General features: G+C 34.8%; 1 protein-coding gene across 5 annotated transcripts in view; it reads right to left on the minus strand.

The window, feature by feature from the left end:
• Positions 1–205: 205 nt before the first annotated feature.
• The window catches only part of arnt2 (aryl-hydrocarbon receptor nuclear translocator 2), a 91,783-nt gene continuing 76,504 nt past the window's right edge, over positions 206–15,484 (minus strand). For 3 of the 5 annotated variants that reach the window (XM_058781724.1, XM_058781722.1, XM_058781725.1), the window contains 3 exons: positions 13,335–13,503; positions 2,597–2,742; positions 206–1,646 (listed from right to left, as the gene is read on the minus strand). In XM_058781724.1, the coding sequence (XP_058637707.1) occupies positions 1,548–1,646; positions 2,597–2,742; positions 13,335–13,503 (414 nt within the window). In that variant the 3' untranslated portion in view covers positions 206–1,547. The remainder of the gene's footprint in view (positions 1,647–2,596; positions 2,743–13,334; positions 13,504–15,484) is intronic. The other 2 variants (XM_058781723.1, XM_058781726.1) reach the window with 1 other exon arrangement.

The following is a 15,484-nucleotide window of genomic DNA, read 5'->3' on the forward strand; positions in this document are numbered from 1 at the left end:
GTGCATTGTACACAAGTGATACCACAAATAAAGTTTAATTATAATTTTGATATCAGTAAGTCTCGAGCGATATGACAGTAAATATGTTAATAGATTTGAACTATACTTGGTATGAAATGCATTTTAAATATTTTTATTATATAAACAGGTTATATTAACAGGTTAATGTGTCGATTTAGCAGCACAATGAATGCAGCACACTCAGTTTGATTGAAATCCACATATTCAATGAGAATTTATTGTCACAAGCACAATTTCTCGTCATAAAGTTACACAAAAATAATGGAACACATTTACACAATTTATACAATCCTAAACTCATTGTACAATGGACGGGCTAACTAAGTACAGAGAGTTAAATATGTACTCACATTGCACACAATGATATTAAACCTACACAAGTATATATAGCTGTATGTGAAATAAACCATGGTCCGACATAAAAATCACATTATTTACATTAAACATCCATTTGATTTCCAAAAAGGGTTTCATGTCAAGGTCTTTCCATCAGTCCAGAGTTGTGGCATGATCGAGCTTCCACGTTATTAGTCCAAAAGTTAATAGTAAGAATCGCAGCTGCCACAAAGATTACAATGAACACCACAAAATGCTTGATATTTACGCTGCATCTGCTCATATGAGGCTGGTGTCGATTACTTCACAAAGTGACACTGTTGCTAGTGTTTTCGTAAGAAATGTAAAAGTAAAAAAAACCAAAAACAAATTGCAAATGAAAAATTTCAATTCAAATCAAATACGGTTTTTGTCTTTACATCCGTCTACATTTATTATTAGTTAAGCTAGGTTATAGACATCACTACATAGACTACATTTTACACGGTAAGCGTAAAAATATCTCAGCGTTGTTTGTCAGCGAGATGCTGTTTGGCAACGAAAAATGAGGTGCAACACGTGAAGAAAACGATCCTTCACTTCTCGAAAGATCGTGAAAATACTTCTGTACGATAAAAACGTCAAAAAAAGGAAATCTCTTCATTATATTTATGTATGTGTGTGTGTGAAAACAGTCTTGACTTGAGGTTGCTGGCTGAATCCTAACTTTAACATACAGTAATTTGATGCAAAATCCTGCGTCATATTCACATTTCACCCAAACCAGACATGATTTTGCCTGCTTTCTATGCAAATTAGGCTTATTATTGATTCTGCTTAATTACAAGTAAATTATGCCTTGGCATAAATAATCTTGCACTTTTACTGCTCACAAAAGTGACTGTAAATGCAAATTTATTAAAAAAATTGTTTACACATTCATTTTTTTTTTTTGTGATAATGGCAGCAGTTAATCATCACATGATGGTTAAATGAGGAAGAAGAGCATCAGACTGGGAATATATCTATTTTGCTCTTTTGTTTGTGTATGAGGGATCAAGCCAAGTGTGTGTGTGTGTGTGTGTGTGTGTGTGTGTGTGTGTGTGTGAATGCAGAAATGTGTTTCAGCAGCGTCATGTGCGTCACATGTGAGATGAAGATACTGCAGTCCGAACCAAAAGAAACAAACAATGAAACAAAAGTCTCTCCGATTACTCAGAGAACGGCGGGAACATGCCAAGGTCGGCAAAGTCTTCGATGTTGTAATTGGTTGTTCCTTGGGTGGGATCTCCCGGCATCGGCAGCATGTCCTGCGGAACAGAAACAGAGCGTGATGTTGAATCAGAAGCTAGTGTCTGTGAATGTAACTATAATAGCCGATCCACATCAAGAGATGCTACAAAATGAATTTGCACGACTAAGAGAATGTATTAGAATCAAATAATGCAAACAAAAGTCTGGGGGAAATTAAAATATTTCTCTCTCAAATGGTTTTTATCACAGCTCAGCAATAATGCAGCATATTTGCAAATGAGATTTAGGAGCTACAACTGAAGAGATGATTTTCACCAAAAAATGATTTAAATTTCTGTCTCTAAAACAAAATAATCATATGATTTCAGAGGAATTTTTGATAGTGTTAACTAAAACTTAAAATAAGGCACAGATGCTTTTATCCAAAGTTACTTCCATTTAAGGCTACAATACATTTGATCAATTCTGGCAAGAACATAAATATAAATATTATATTAAATATGAATATATTAAATATTCAATTAATAAATATTAGAAAACCAATGAAAATTAGAAACACTGCCTAGACAACTAACTGACATAAAATATATGTTCAAGTACTAAAATTACAAAAAAAAAAAATCATAAAAATAAGAACACATAGCAAAATTACAAAAACGTCAAAATACTAAAACTGCAAATATAAAAAATAATAGGTAAACCAAAATATGAATAAATTCTAGAAAATTCTATAATAATATTCTATTAAAATAACTCTTTAATAATAAATACTTAATAAAAAAAGGATTATAATAATAAAAAATAAAACCGAGAATGAATAAAATAAATTAATTAATTAAAAGAAATGAAAGTGTGTAAAAGTAAAAGTTAATTTGAACTATTACTTTGAATCTTTAGTTTTATTAACTGAAGCTTGTGCTTTTGCAGGTCAATCAAATGTTCGATTTCCCATCAACAGCCCTCTCCACTGTACTGCAGACAGGTGGATAGTGATAGTGCTGTGTACCTGGAAGACCTCAGTCTGGCTGGACTGAGGATGAGGATGTGGGTCTCCGCCCTGCTGGCTGTGGTGTTGGCTCTGCCACTGAGACCAGACCTCAGACGGCCGGCCCTGGAACTGCCCTCCGCTCTGGCTGCTCTCACCCGACACATCTGCACAAACCAACACAGACACGTTCATAACGGCTACGAACGGACACCTCTTGAGCTTAAAGATCAATGGACATTACGCCGGAGACACTTGTATGGTGTTTTGCTTCTCTTTGCAATCCCAGTGAACGGTTCTTGTTTGCTGTGAAGTGCTATTATTGTTAAATAAAACTTAAAAATCATTTGTTGATTAAAAACTTAAACCTAAAAAATTAAACAAATTATAAACTGAATAAAATAAAAAGTTATTATTGTCATCGTTTGTTGAAATAAAATAGTTGAAATATAATAAAATAAAATAAATAGTAGATGGAAACTTTAACTTAAAGACCCTACAAATTATAAAACTGAAATAAAAATAAGTGTTATTACTGTCAGTGTCAACTATTAAAAACATTTGTTAATTAAAATGAAGTTGAAATAAAACACCAATATTAGATGAAAAAAATCATACAAATTATACAGAAAAAACAAAAATATAATGTGTTATTATTGTTAACTAAATCATTTGTTGATTGAAATAATGTAATGATCTCAAACAGAAGACAAACTTAAAGCAAACAAAAATTTGGAAATTATTACAAAATAATTTATTTATTGAAATGCAACTGAAATCTAAATATCAGACAAAAAAAAAAAAAACTTAAAATCTATAATCTGGACAAAATAAAATAAAAATAAAAACGGAAACGGAAAATTAAATAAAATAATTAAGCAAGAAAATTACTAAGCAATGAAAAATTAAAGCTAAATAGAAATATTAAAAAAGCAAGCTAATAAAAATGTACATAAAATTACTAAAACAAAGTCAAATAAATTGAAAAATTAAAACTAAAAGCTAATCCAAGATATTAAAAAAAATTATATATATAACAGTAATAGAATTAATACTGAATCCTTAGCCATTTTCAAGAATTGGCTAAGAACACATCTCTTCCATCTTTATTTGACCCTCTAACTCTAGCTCTCTCTATTCTAATTCTATTATAAAAATAAAAAAACTAACACTAGCTTCTCTATTCTTTTTCTTTTTCTATTTGATCTATTCCTTTTCTTTTTATTTATTATACAATTAACAGAAGCAAAAAGGCCTCTAACACTAGCTTGCTCTATTCTTTTTCTATTCTATCTGTTTTCTTTTTATTTATTATATAATTAAAAAACCCTTGCTACGTGTACTGCGTTAAGCGAACTGAGACTTGTTATAGCACTTGCATATCATTGCTCTTTTGTTGATTTTGATTGCTTCCTCATTTGTCCTCATTTGTAAGTTGCTTTGCATAAAAGCGTCTTCTAAATGACTAAATGCAAATGTAACACTACTAGTAGTAATAGTGGTAATAAACTACTAGTACTAGTGATGGTAGTAGATAATATAATAGAAATAATACTAGTATAACTGCAAAACAAATCCTTCTGTATTCTACAGAAGAAGAAAAAAAACGATGGCATAATATTGTGGTACGGATCCCTCGCCGCTTCTCAACAAACATGTTTAGACTTTACGGTATCAACTTCCACATTAACTCCAGCACGTCTACTTCTGCAGCATCTCAATCGAGTGTGCGTGTAAAACACTTCAAGCGCACGACCTCCATTTCGCTCAATTTGTTGCACGGGGGGAGAGACATTTACTACAGGCTGACAGAATCGTTTAAACGCATACATCCAGTGTGTCTTCACCCGCGGGGCGCGAGTCTTTGCTTAGGAAAGAGCGAGTGGAGCAGACTAATGCGCGGCGTGGGTGGCTGTTTCGCAGGATGGCACAGCGGCGCCCTCGGGCTGTTTCTCATATTCTCCATGTTGATGAGGCAGTGATGTAAGGTCAAACTTCTCATTTCCCTACTGTGTTAGCGCTTGCCGAGAGCGGCCCTCCTCTGGCTCCCTTTCTGCCGTCTTTCCCTCAAGGTTCGGCCGTTTGACGCACCTCGTAAATCTCTCTATCAATTTTTCTATTCGTCTTTGGTCGCGTTTCTCTCCCCTAGCCATCTTTCTCCGTCCCCATCAATCTGAAATCCACGTACTTCGTGTTGTCCCTCGGTGTCTGTAGCGCTTATGTAGCACGTATCCTCCAGTTGCTCCATCAAACGTGATTCTCAAAGATGTAACGCTACAAAAAGCGGGTGTGACAAAAGCAAACGGTGTTCAAAGAAAGAGCCGGGCTTTGCTGTTGTTCCCAAGCGCTCTTCAATCAATACGAGGACTGAAAGCACGTACTCTTGCTTTCATAAAGATAAATGCAGCTTTTGAAAGCGTGCTGGATTTCACGTACATGCATAAAGACTGCAATTGAGGCACAATGTAACATTATCTCAGCATGAAACGTTCGAATAAAGGTGCTGTGATTATTGTTTATGCATTGCATTAGCTGGGAAAGTAAGACTACATTGTACGAAACATGAAGTACAAATCCAAAGAGTCTAAAAGGAGCAGGTTTATCTGCAAATATAGAACTGTATTGATTTTGGTGTAAACCGTCACAAGGCGATTCTCGTATTCTTACTCTGTGGATTTTAATTAATTATTTTTGCAGGGGCTGAAAACTCATGTTTTCATCTGTGTAAAAACATTGATCATGTCTTGGAATCAATAACTAGCAGTCAATTAACTTTGAGCATATACAAATAAAAAGAGTCCATAGCATTTGATAATGACACCTAATAAATCTGCCCTCAGACCATGATGTGAAAATGTTCAAATTAATGACTTTTCTGATCTTCAAACCGCTGCCTCAAAACCCCTGTCACTTCTCATTTCCATCAGAACTGAATATGAAATATGAAAATATGGCTTTTAAAGTTCTTTGGGAAAAGTGCAAAGTACTATGAATAAAGTTTATGAATTTATCAGAGAGAGAACGTTATTAAGTACGGAAACAAGCTCAGATACATTTCAGACAAATTTTGCATTTAACACTATGGGAAGAGTAATTAAGATTATTAAAAAAATATATATATTTATGCTGTATCAAAATATTGCTTATCTTAAATATTTTTATACAGCATAAATGACTTTTGCATTGTTACAAATAAACTATTTCAAATAAATGCTGTTCATTTGAATTTTCTATTACCAAAGAATCACATTTTCCACAAAAATATGAAGTAGCACTGTTTTCAACATTGACAATGATAAATGTTTCTTGAGCAGCAAATCAGCATATTAGAATGATTTCTGAAGGATCATGTGACATGGAAGACCAGAGTAATGATGCTGAAATTTCAGCTTTGCATCACAGGAATAAATTACATTTTAAAATATATTCAAATAGAAAACAGTTATTTTAATTTTATATAATATTTCACAATATTACTGTTTTTACTGTATTTTTGATCAAAGAAATGAAGCCTTAGTGAGCAAAAGAGCCTTTAAGTACATTTACTTTCAACTTTCAACTAGGTCAGTTTTTAGGTCAGTTCTTGTTTCTCTTTGGTCACAGTTGTGACCACGAATAAAGCACATACTTACACTAACTAAAAATGTAAATACATGCACTCACTTTGCTGAAAACTGGGATTAAATGATTTGATTCCAAATACGGAGAAAGGCATTGTGTCTTCCTGCAGTCTCAAAGTCCTTCCTCCCATTGCGTGTTTAAGTGGAGTCCACGTGAGGAGGCGAAGATAAATGTTCCATTTTCTTTAATGACAGCATATTAAAAAAGAATTATCTGGACATGGCTTCATTTTCAAGCGGCTGGCAGAAGCCTTCAGGGCTCAGAAAGCCATTCGGAGCCTGCTACACTTGAAATGGAAGTGGGTTTTTAATGTCACCCGTTTAACATAAATTACTTATTAAATGGACACACTAATCACAGGTTCAAGGTAGAGAGTTTCCCTCGAGGGACACAACAATGGGAAAAAATGTCATCCTGTAAAAGTCTTCTTACGCACGCCCTGCTTCAAATTAAATTTGGTTCGTAGACCTGAATGTGATGGAGAAATCTGAGGCGGCTTTAAACGGATGTAATGCAATAACAACGATTCTACAGTTTCTCGCTTTAAGCCATTCAGTATGTTCTGCCTTCGGTCGAGGAATGTGAAAAGTTGCACAATTGTGTTTGTGTATCTGTGCCCTTCGTGTCACGCTGGTCAAATTCCTCACTTTAAAGTGTCAGGATACAGAAACCAGATCTCTCTTGCATGAGTTTAAAAGGTGCAATGCATGACAGATTAATTAAACACGCTGCAGGCTGTTTAAAGTCCTGACAAAAGAACCGCAAGTCAAGAGCAAGAGATTGACTGATGTTACATCAACGTGAACTCCTGGATGGGACAGGAGTGGGCAATGGCTCATATCATGGTATGAGGAATTTTATATTGTGAAAAAAGTGAATGCATTAATAATAATACAAATATTTAATAAACATGCAATATTATATATTTTTTCCTGTAATATAAATAGTAATATATTACTTATAAATAAACTTAAATAATTTATTATATTACTTTTCTTAATAATTATAAAAAATACATTTATATTTAAAAAATAATATTAAAAAAATAATTATAATTCAATAATCAATCATTATAAAATATATATATATTTATTATTTATATTTATATATATATTTATTTATTAAGTAAGAATTAATATTAACAATATATGCCTAGAAAAATACTATATGAAATACATAAAAATAGTAAATTATAGTAAAAAAAATAGTAAAAATATACTGAGGTATAATTATGATCATCATTACTAATACATTTAATTATTCATTAACTCTGCTTTGTCTAAGAACACCCTTTACCATATTAAAACACTAATGCATGGCCTCACTTGGCCTATTGTTGTATTATTTAATTGCTCTGTATCATTTTGAGCGACAGCATCTTTCATTGTTACATTTAGATAATAATTTCATTAAAAAGTAATTTTCCAAACTCACTGAATAAGTTATGCACATTGTCTAACACTTTCATGATTAATAGTCACTGTTGAGAAGTAATTTTGAAGAGTTTGTAAAACTACGAACAGAAACATCTAATTGCCTGCTGTCCAACAATTGTGATCATTCAAACCACAGAAATCTGTTTTTCATACGGTCTATAATAGAGATTAAGTGGCCAAACCAAAGAAACCAGAACAACAAAACCGTTTGTCTCACTATGGACGCCATACAGTCCTCACACTGTCTGCTGTTCATAACACATCTTTCTGTTGAAGACAAACGACTGTTTCAGTCATTGTCCGTTACTGTCTATGTTTTATATGGAAATCTATAAATCGTTGTAGATGTAAAAGACGGTTTATACAGGCATCTGAACGGGCTCACGGTAGGACTGGTTTCCCAGAGGTGCTGTAATGTGGCCTCCATATGAAGGTCTGTTAATCTCAGACTGACGTCAGGCTGGATCAGATCACGCCGGATCTTCTGTCAATCACACGGTGAGATCATTCAACCGATTCAGGTACAAACAGAGCTGCAGGAGTCTGAGGTTGTCACGATGATCAAATTTCGCTAGCGGATATCAATACTTTTAGATTAGCAATAGCAGTTTATAAAACACGAGGAAAATGAGCGCAATCAGAACCAATATTTTGGAACCAACAAAACCAATGTTTCTATTAATGACCAACAATGTAAAAAAGATTTAGTTGAAAGTTGTAAAAAAAATAAATAAAAAAAAAAGACTATTTTCAATGTGTTACTTGCTGTTTCTTTGTAATTGCTTGTGAAATTGATTAACAATTTCTGAGTGAAAATGGTTTCAAAGTAAATTTGTTTGTGTAAATATTACATATTAGTATATTATATATTTGATATTAATAAAAACAATAAATATACCAGACAATGTACCAATGAGTGTACCACAAGGAGTTGCAGAAGTACAAAACGTATGACATGAAAGAATGAATACATGCAGCAAAGCTAGCACAGTAAACAATATATGCACCAAAATGATACAATTTAAGGCATATTAACACCAAGAACAATAACTGTAACTACATTTGTGTCCACACCAATGCATGATAATGTTCTCTTTATTATAAGCATGTGCTGCAGTTTTGTCATCTGCCACTTTAAAGAGTTGAAAATTCTGTCATTAATCACTCACCCTCATGTCATTCCAAAACCATAAGATCTTCGTTCATCTTCAGAACACATATTAATTATTTCTGATGAAATCCGAGAGCTTTCTGACCCTCCATAGACAGCAATGCAACTGACACTTTTAAGGCCCAGAAGGTAGTAAGGATATCGTTACAATAGTCCGTGTTATGTAATAAGTAATGTTATGAAGCTACAAAAATAATTATTCAACAATTTGATGTCACATGGACTATTTTAACAATGTCCTTACTACCTTTCTGGGCCTTAAAAGTGTCAGTTGCATTGCTGTCTATGGAGGGTCAGAAAGCTCTCGGATTTCATCAAAAATATCTTAAAGTCCGTGTAAAGACTTTCTAAACACATTATAAATGTTAGAAATGTATTGCTGAAACACATTACAAAAACTCTGAACGATGTAGTACTGAATTGTGGAGTTAAACCGTTGAACAGTTTTTCACCAATTCTGTGTTCAGAATTTATTGGGCGGGGCTAAAACGTGCGTGGCCCCACCCCTAACACTATAATAACTATGTTGAGAGGTCAAGTTCTTAGTTTGTCGTTTTGAATGTCTGTGATGTTAGATATACAGATTCTAGGCAGGGATGGTTCTAGGGTGGATACCCGGGTCTTAGCCCAGAGACATCAATATGAGGCAGAATACATACAATTTAAAAACATGGAGTGTTCACAATTTGCATCTAAAAACGCTTTCTGTACCGCTTTCTCTTCTTTCAAAGCGCACCGGAGCTTTCGCTCTTGTGGTGTTTGCCGTTGCTAAGCAATCATGAGCCGCGCTCAAGGTTTCATCTATGGTTTCAACTAACTGTAGCGCTGAAGCGCGTTGAGCGCGCTTGCCGCGTGTCTACAATTAAATAACGAACTTGAACGCTCAAACATGTATGGCTGTATAAATCCAATTAAGCTACTAGAGGTAGCATCAGTAGCATCCATTCAGATTGTAGCGGTATTTGACAGTTTAGAGAGACAGCCGCTTTCCCGCGAGTAGGCGTGGTTTCAGTGCCAACAGCGGACACGCCCCCATCGTTTGAGAGCAGAGAGTCCTGCTTATTTTTCAAAGATTTTGATAACTTATTTTAGTTACTTGGCGTTTTTTTTTTTTATCATTCAAATTTGGCTGGGTGGTTAATAACACATTTTTCTGTTGTGTGACAAACTCAGAACATATATTTTAATATCACTTTACACAGACTTTAATGACAATTAAATTTTACACTTTTATCCACTAAATGAGCTCATTGCAAATTTGATGCCTGCTATAGGTCTCAAAAAAAGTTGGCACTGGGGCAACAAAGGACTGAAAAAGCATGACATTTTGAAAAGACTCAGCTGGGAGAACTTCTAGCAACTAATTAAGTTAATTTACATCAGGTCTAGCTATAAAAGGGATGTCTTAGAGAGGCAGAGTCTCTCAGAAGAAAAGATGGGCAGAGGCTCTCCAATCTGTGAAAGAGTGCATAAAAAGATTGTGGAATACTTTAAAAACAACGTTCCTCAACATCAAATTGCAAAGGCTTTGCAAATCTCATAATCTACATGCATAACATCATCAGAAGATTCAGAGAAACTGGAGAAATCTCTGCGTAAGGGACAAGGCCGAAGACCTTTGTTGGATGCCCGTGGTCTTCGGGCCCTCAGACGACACTGCATCACTCATCGACATGATTCTGTCATTGACATTACTAAATGGGCCCAGGAATACTTCCAGAAACCACTGCTGGTAAACACAATCTGCCGTGCCATCTGCAGATGCCAGCTAAAGCTCTATCATGCAAAAAGGAAGCCATATGTGAACATGGTCCAGAAGTCCCGTCATGTCCTGTGGGCCAAGGCTCATTTAAAATGGACTGTTTCAAAGTGGAAAAGGTGTTCTATGGTCAGACGTAGGCATGGGACGATAACCGGTTTCAAGGTATACCGCGGAAAATTCACGGTTTCAAAACCACTAAAATTTTCTGCGGTATGCACAGCTTTTTTACATGTTGTCAAAGACAGAAAGTGCAGGACTTCCTCAGTTGTGAGCAGTAAAGAGCGTAACAAGTCACACGGCCCCTCCCCCTCCGGTTGGTGCGAGCGGTCAGTGAGAGTAACCTGTTTGTAGTATGATGGCTGAAGGAGGTGAATCCCTGGAACTTTTTCCCCCGTCGAAAAAGGCGAAGTTTGCCGTATGGGAATTTCTCGGGTAACGTAGAATAATGTTCCGTACACAACAATGTTCCGTACAGATGACGTTTTGGCGCCGATCGCTAAATAAATACTTCCAGGTCGTACACAAACGATATATCTGTGTCGTCTTCATTTCTCCCTCTTTCACCCTCGATCAAGACAGAGACCCATTCACCGGTTGTTTCAGTGTTGAAATAAATAATATTTGGCTTGCTACCGAGGCAGATAACATACCTAATTAACTAGCTAACGTCAGCTAGTTTCCTCCCTCACATTACTTCACAGAGTGGGGAATAGCAGACTAAAGTACTACGTTTCTGCGATTTAGTACAATAATTAAATTTAGCTGGTATCACGTCTATAATTTTAAGCCTCCTGCCATTGTTTACATCTGTTCAAAATCACATAATTTAAAAAAACAAACAAACTGCTGGCTCTCGGGTGTCTATGCCACTGTTTCATTTCATTCATTAATTTCACTATTTATATAGCACTTTACAACTGCACCTGCAGACCAAAGTGCTGAACAATCAAGAAACAGTCATTAAAACAGAACATAAGACAACACACATTCAACTAACAGCAAAGACTAGCCCACACTCTCAAAAGCTAAAGACAAGAAGTAGTTTTTGACTTCAACTTTAAAAGCATTTAACGATAAGACTTCTCCAAGTACCTGAGGCAGACTATTCCAGATCTTCGGCCCTGCAACAGCAAAGGCCTGATCCCCTTTTAACTTTAAATGAGTACGAGGGACAGTAAGCAATAACTTATTATTAGATCTTAGAGACCTAGGTGCTTGACGAACAGCAATGAGCTCAGACACGTAAGCAGGGGCCACCCCATGCAATGCTTTAAAACATATAAAAGAGTTTTATATTTTATCCTATAGCTCACGGGTAGCCATTTGAGGTAGCTGTTTGAGTGTTATACGGAGAGAGACCGTGTGTGTGTGTGTGTGTGTGTGTGTGTGTGTGTGCGTGTGTGTGTGTCACAATCGCGCGCTCTCCTTATGTGTATGATGTACACACATCTTTGTACCTCACCACTCATGACCTGGACTGAAAGATGAACGTCTAGAAAGTCAGCATATCTCCAAAAACCTTGTTGAGCTGCAGGTTTAATGACTGCAATTTTTATTTTTTACAGAAATTGTTTTGATTTATGTTTTTGATTATTGAGCAGTAGGTTTAGGTTAAGTGACTGCATTTTTAATTTTTTTTTTCTTTTTTACAGAAAATAATTGATATTTATGTTCCGATTATTGTTGAGCTGCAGGTTTAGGCTCACTTAAGTGACTGCACGTAATTGAATTAACAAGAATTCAATTATTTATATTAATTATTTAGCCTGACATGTTTACCGTTCCAAAATGTTCTATATGTTTCTTAAAAATAAAATGTATTGTGTTCAGTGGAAAAAATGTTGTTGTTTTTTACCCAGACATTTAAAAATAACATATTTTAGAGCTGTAATCGCAATACCGTGATATTTTTATCTAAGGTTATCATACCGTCAGAATCTCATACCGGCCCATGCCTAGTCAGACGAGTCTAAATTTGACATTCTTGTTGGAAATCATGGACGCCGTGTCCTCCGGGCTAAAGAGGAGGGAGACTTTCCAGCGTGTTATCAGCGATCAGTCAAAAAAAGTCAGCATCTCTGATGGTATGGGGATGCATAAGTGCATACCGTATGGGCAGCTTGCATGTTTTGGAAGGCACTATGAATGCTGCAAGGTATATAAAAGGTTTTAGAGCAACATATGCTCCCCTCCAGATGACATGTATTTCAGCAGGACAATGCAAAACCACATACTGCAGCTATTTCAACAGCATGGCTTTGTAGTAAAAGAGTCCGGGTGCTGAATTGGTCTGCCTGCAGTACAGGTCTTTCACCTATAGAGAACATTTGGCACATCATTAAATGAAAAATATGCCAAAGACGACCACAAACTCTTCAGCAGCTGGAAACCTATATCAGGAAAGAATGGGACCAAATTCCAACACCAAAACTCCAGAAACTCATAACCTCGATGCCCAGATGTCTTCAAACTGTTTTGAAAAGAAGAGGAGATGCTACACCATGGTAAACATGCCCCCGTCCCAACTATTTTGATACCTGTAGCAGGCATCAAATTTGAAATGGTCTCATTTTGTGCATAAAATTGTAAAATTTCCCAGTTTAAACATTTATGTTATCTATGTTCTATTGTGAATAAAATATTGGCTAAAGTTTTTTAGTTTTCATTTTAGTCAAATTTTAAAAATGTCCCAACACTTCCAGAATTCAGGTTGTAGTTATTGTCCTTGGTGCAAACAAACCTTTATTGTCATAAATAAGCAGGTCTTACCAAAAGCAGTGCTGCGGTTGGCCAGGTTGGAGTAGGCGTTTCCAGAGGGCGAGGAGGTGGCGGGGCTGGACAGAGGGCTGTAAGAGGACGGGTCGGCCTGGTAGCTGTGACTGGAGCCGATGCCAAACGGTGACGACTGGGCCTTATTGGACTGAGCGGGAATCTGCTGCTGTGGTGAAGAGACAGGAGACAGGATGATGTTAACATACAGGTGCTGCTTCGCAGGCTGCAGTGCAGTCTCATTGGTCCAATTGCTGTATATACAAGTTAATGCAAAAGGTCTTTTTAAGTAATTAATTAATTGAGCAAGGACTCGTTGATCAAGAGAATCATAATATTACAAAAGATTTCTATTTTAAACAAATGCTGTTTTCTTAACTTTCTATTCATCAAAGAATCCTGAATCACCTTCCACAAAAATATTAAGCAGCAACTGTTTTGAACTAAGAAGTGTTACTTGAGCAGCAAATCAGTATATCAGACTGATTTCTGAAGGATCGTGACACTGAAGACTGGAGTAATGATGCTGAAAATTCAGCTTTGCATCACAAAAAAAAAAAAAAATTACATTTTAACATATATTCAGATAAGAAATAGTTATTTGAAATTGTAATAATCTTTCACAATATTTCTGTTTTTACTATATTTTTAATTTAAAAAGACAAATGAAATCATAAAAGAAATGTTTCAGAAACATTTTTAAAAAATCTCACAATATAGTTAACTATTTTAGCTGCAAATTAAATGCAGAAATGTTGTATTTTTGTTATATAAACCTCATTTTCGGATAATCCAGTAAAATATACTTCATCCCACTTCATTATTTTACAGTTCTGCAAAGTCAGTTCTAGCTCTCTCTCGACTTCAGTTTTCCCTGGAAACTCTGTTAAGACCGAGTGACTGTATCTGCTTAACAACAAATAGGACTTTAACTCAAAATTAGCAGTAAATCAGATCTTACAATCAGGCTAAAAGTCTTAACGAAGCTGAGAAGAAGGAAGAGCAGTGCAATCACACAATTACAGCTGCAGACAACAGGCTTTGCTTTTAATCAATGGAGAACCACAGAGATACTTGTGGATCAGCGTTTCTCTGGTCTTCTGCATAACAAACGGCTTTACATATGTTATTATTTAGGATATTATAAATGTGACATGGCTGGTGGAAAAAATTTAAATGATATACACGCATTTTATTGTTTACTAAAGAAATACAGATGACAGACCATAAACACACACACACACAGAACTGATTAAAAACATACACGCCATCATGAATGCCACACGCAAGGTTCTTGATGACCCTGGTAACCCTCTCAAATTTATGCATTAAGCACAGCCTGATGGCCTAAAAGATAATATAAAAGCGAACACGTCCCAGATTTTTCCCTCCCATATACTGGTTCATATCACTTTAATTGGACATTATGTTGCACTCACAATTTGTACAATTTCCATTCATACAGCTATCCAGTTTTCAAACTTTTTGTATATGGAATAAAATAATACATTATTTTTAGTCATTTTTTTAAATTATTATTATTTAATAAATAAATAAATAAATAAATAAATATTATTTATTATTTATTATTAAGTATATATGGTTTCCTGCCACATACAAAAATGTTGCAAAATATATTAATATTTATATTTTTATACTAATATTGTATATATGTATAAATGTAATATGTTTTACAGTTATGTAATACTTTTTCCAATAATTTTTATAGAAATGATCTTTGATTGTTATTTTTGTTATTAATAAATATTATATTATATATATATATATATATATATATATATATATATATATATATATATATATATATATATATATATAAATATTATATATATTTTATATATTATATACAAAATTTTCGGCCAATTTCTGTCTTACCTTTCATTTCAAATGTTTTGGAGAAAATTGTGCTGAATCAACTTCAACGTTTTCTGACAAGTAATTGTATTTATGAGGTTTTCCAATCTGATTTTAAGTCTGCTCAGCACTGAGTCCACCCTTTTGAGAGTGTTAAACGTTATTTACCTCTCTACTGATTCCGGAGACTCTGTGGTTCTTATTCTTTTAGATTTATCGGCCGCTTTTGATACCATAGACCACTCCTCACTATTATCCAGATTAGAGTCTTGGGT

The sequence above is a fragment of the Onychostoma macrolepis genome, chromosome 07 (assembly GCF_012432095.1).
Source record: "Onychostoma macrolepis isolate SWU-2019 chromosome 07, ASM1243209v1, whole genome shotgun sequence".
NCBI classification, from domain to species: domain Eukaryota; kingdom Metazoa; phylum Chordata; class Actinopteri; order Cypriniformes; family Cyprinidae; genus Onychostoma; species Onychostoma macrolepis.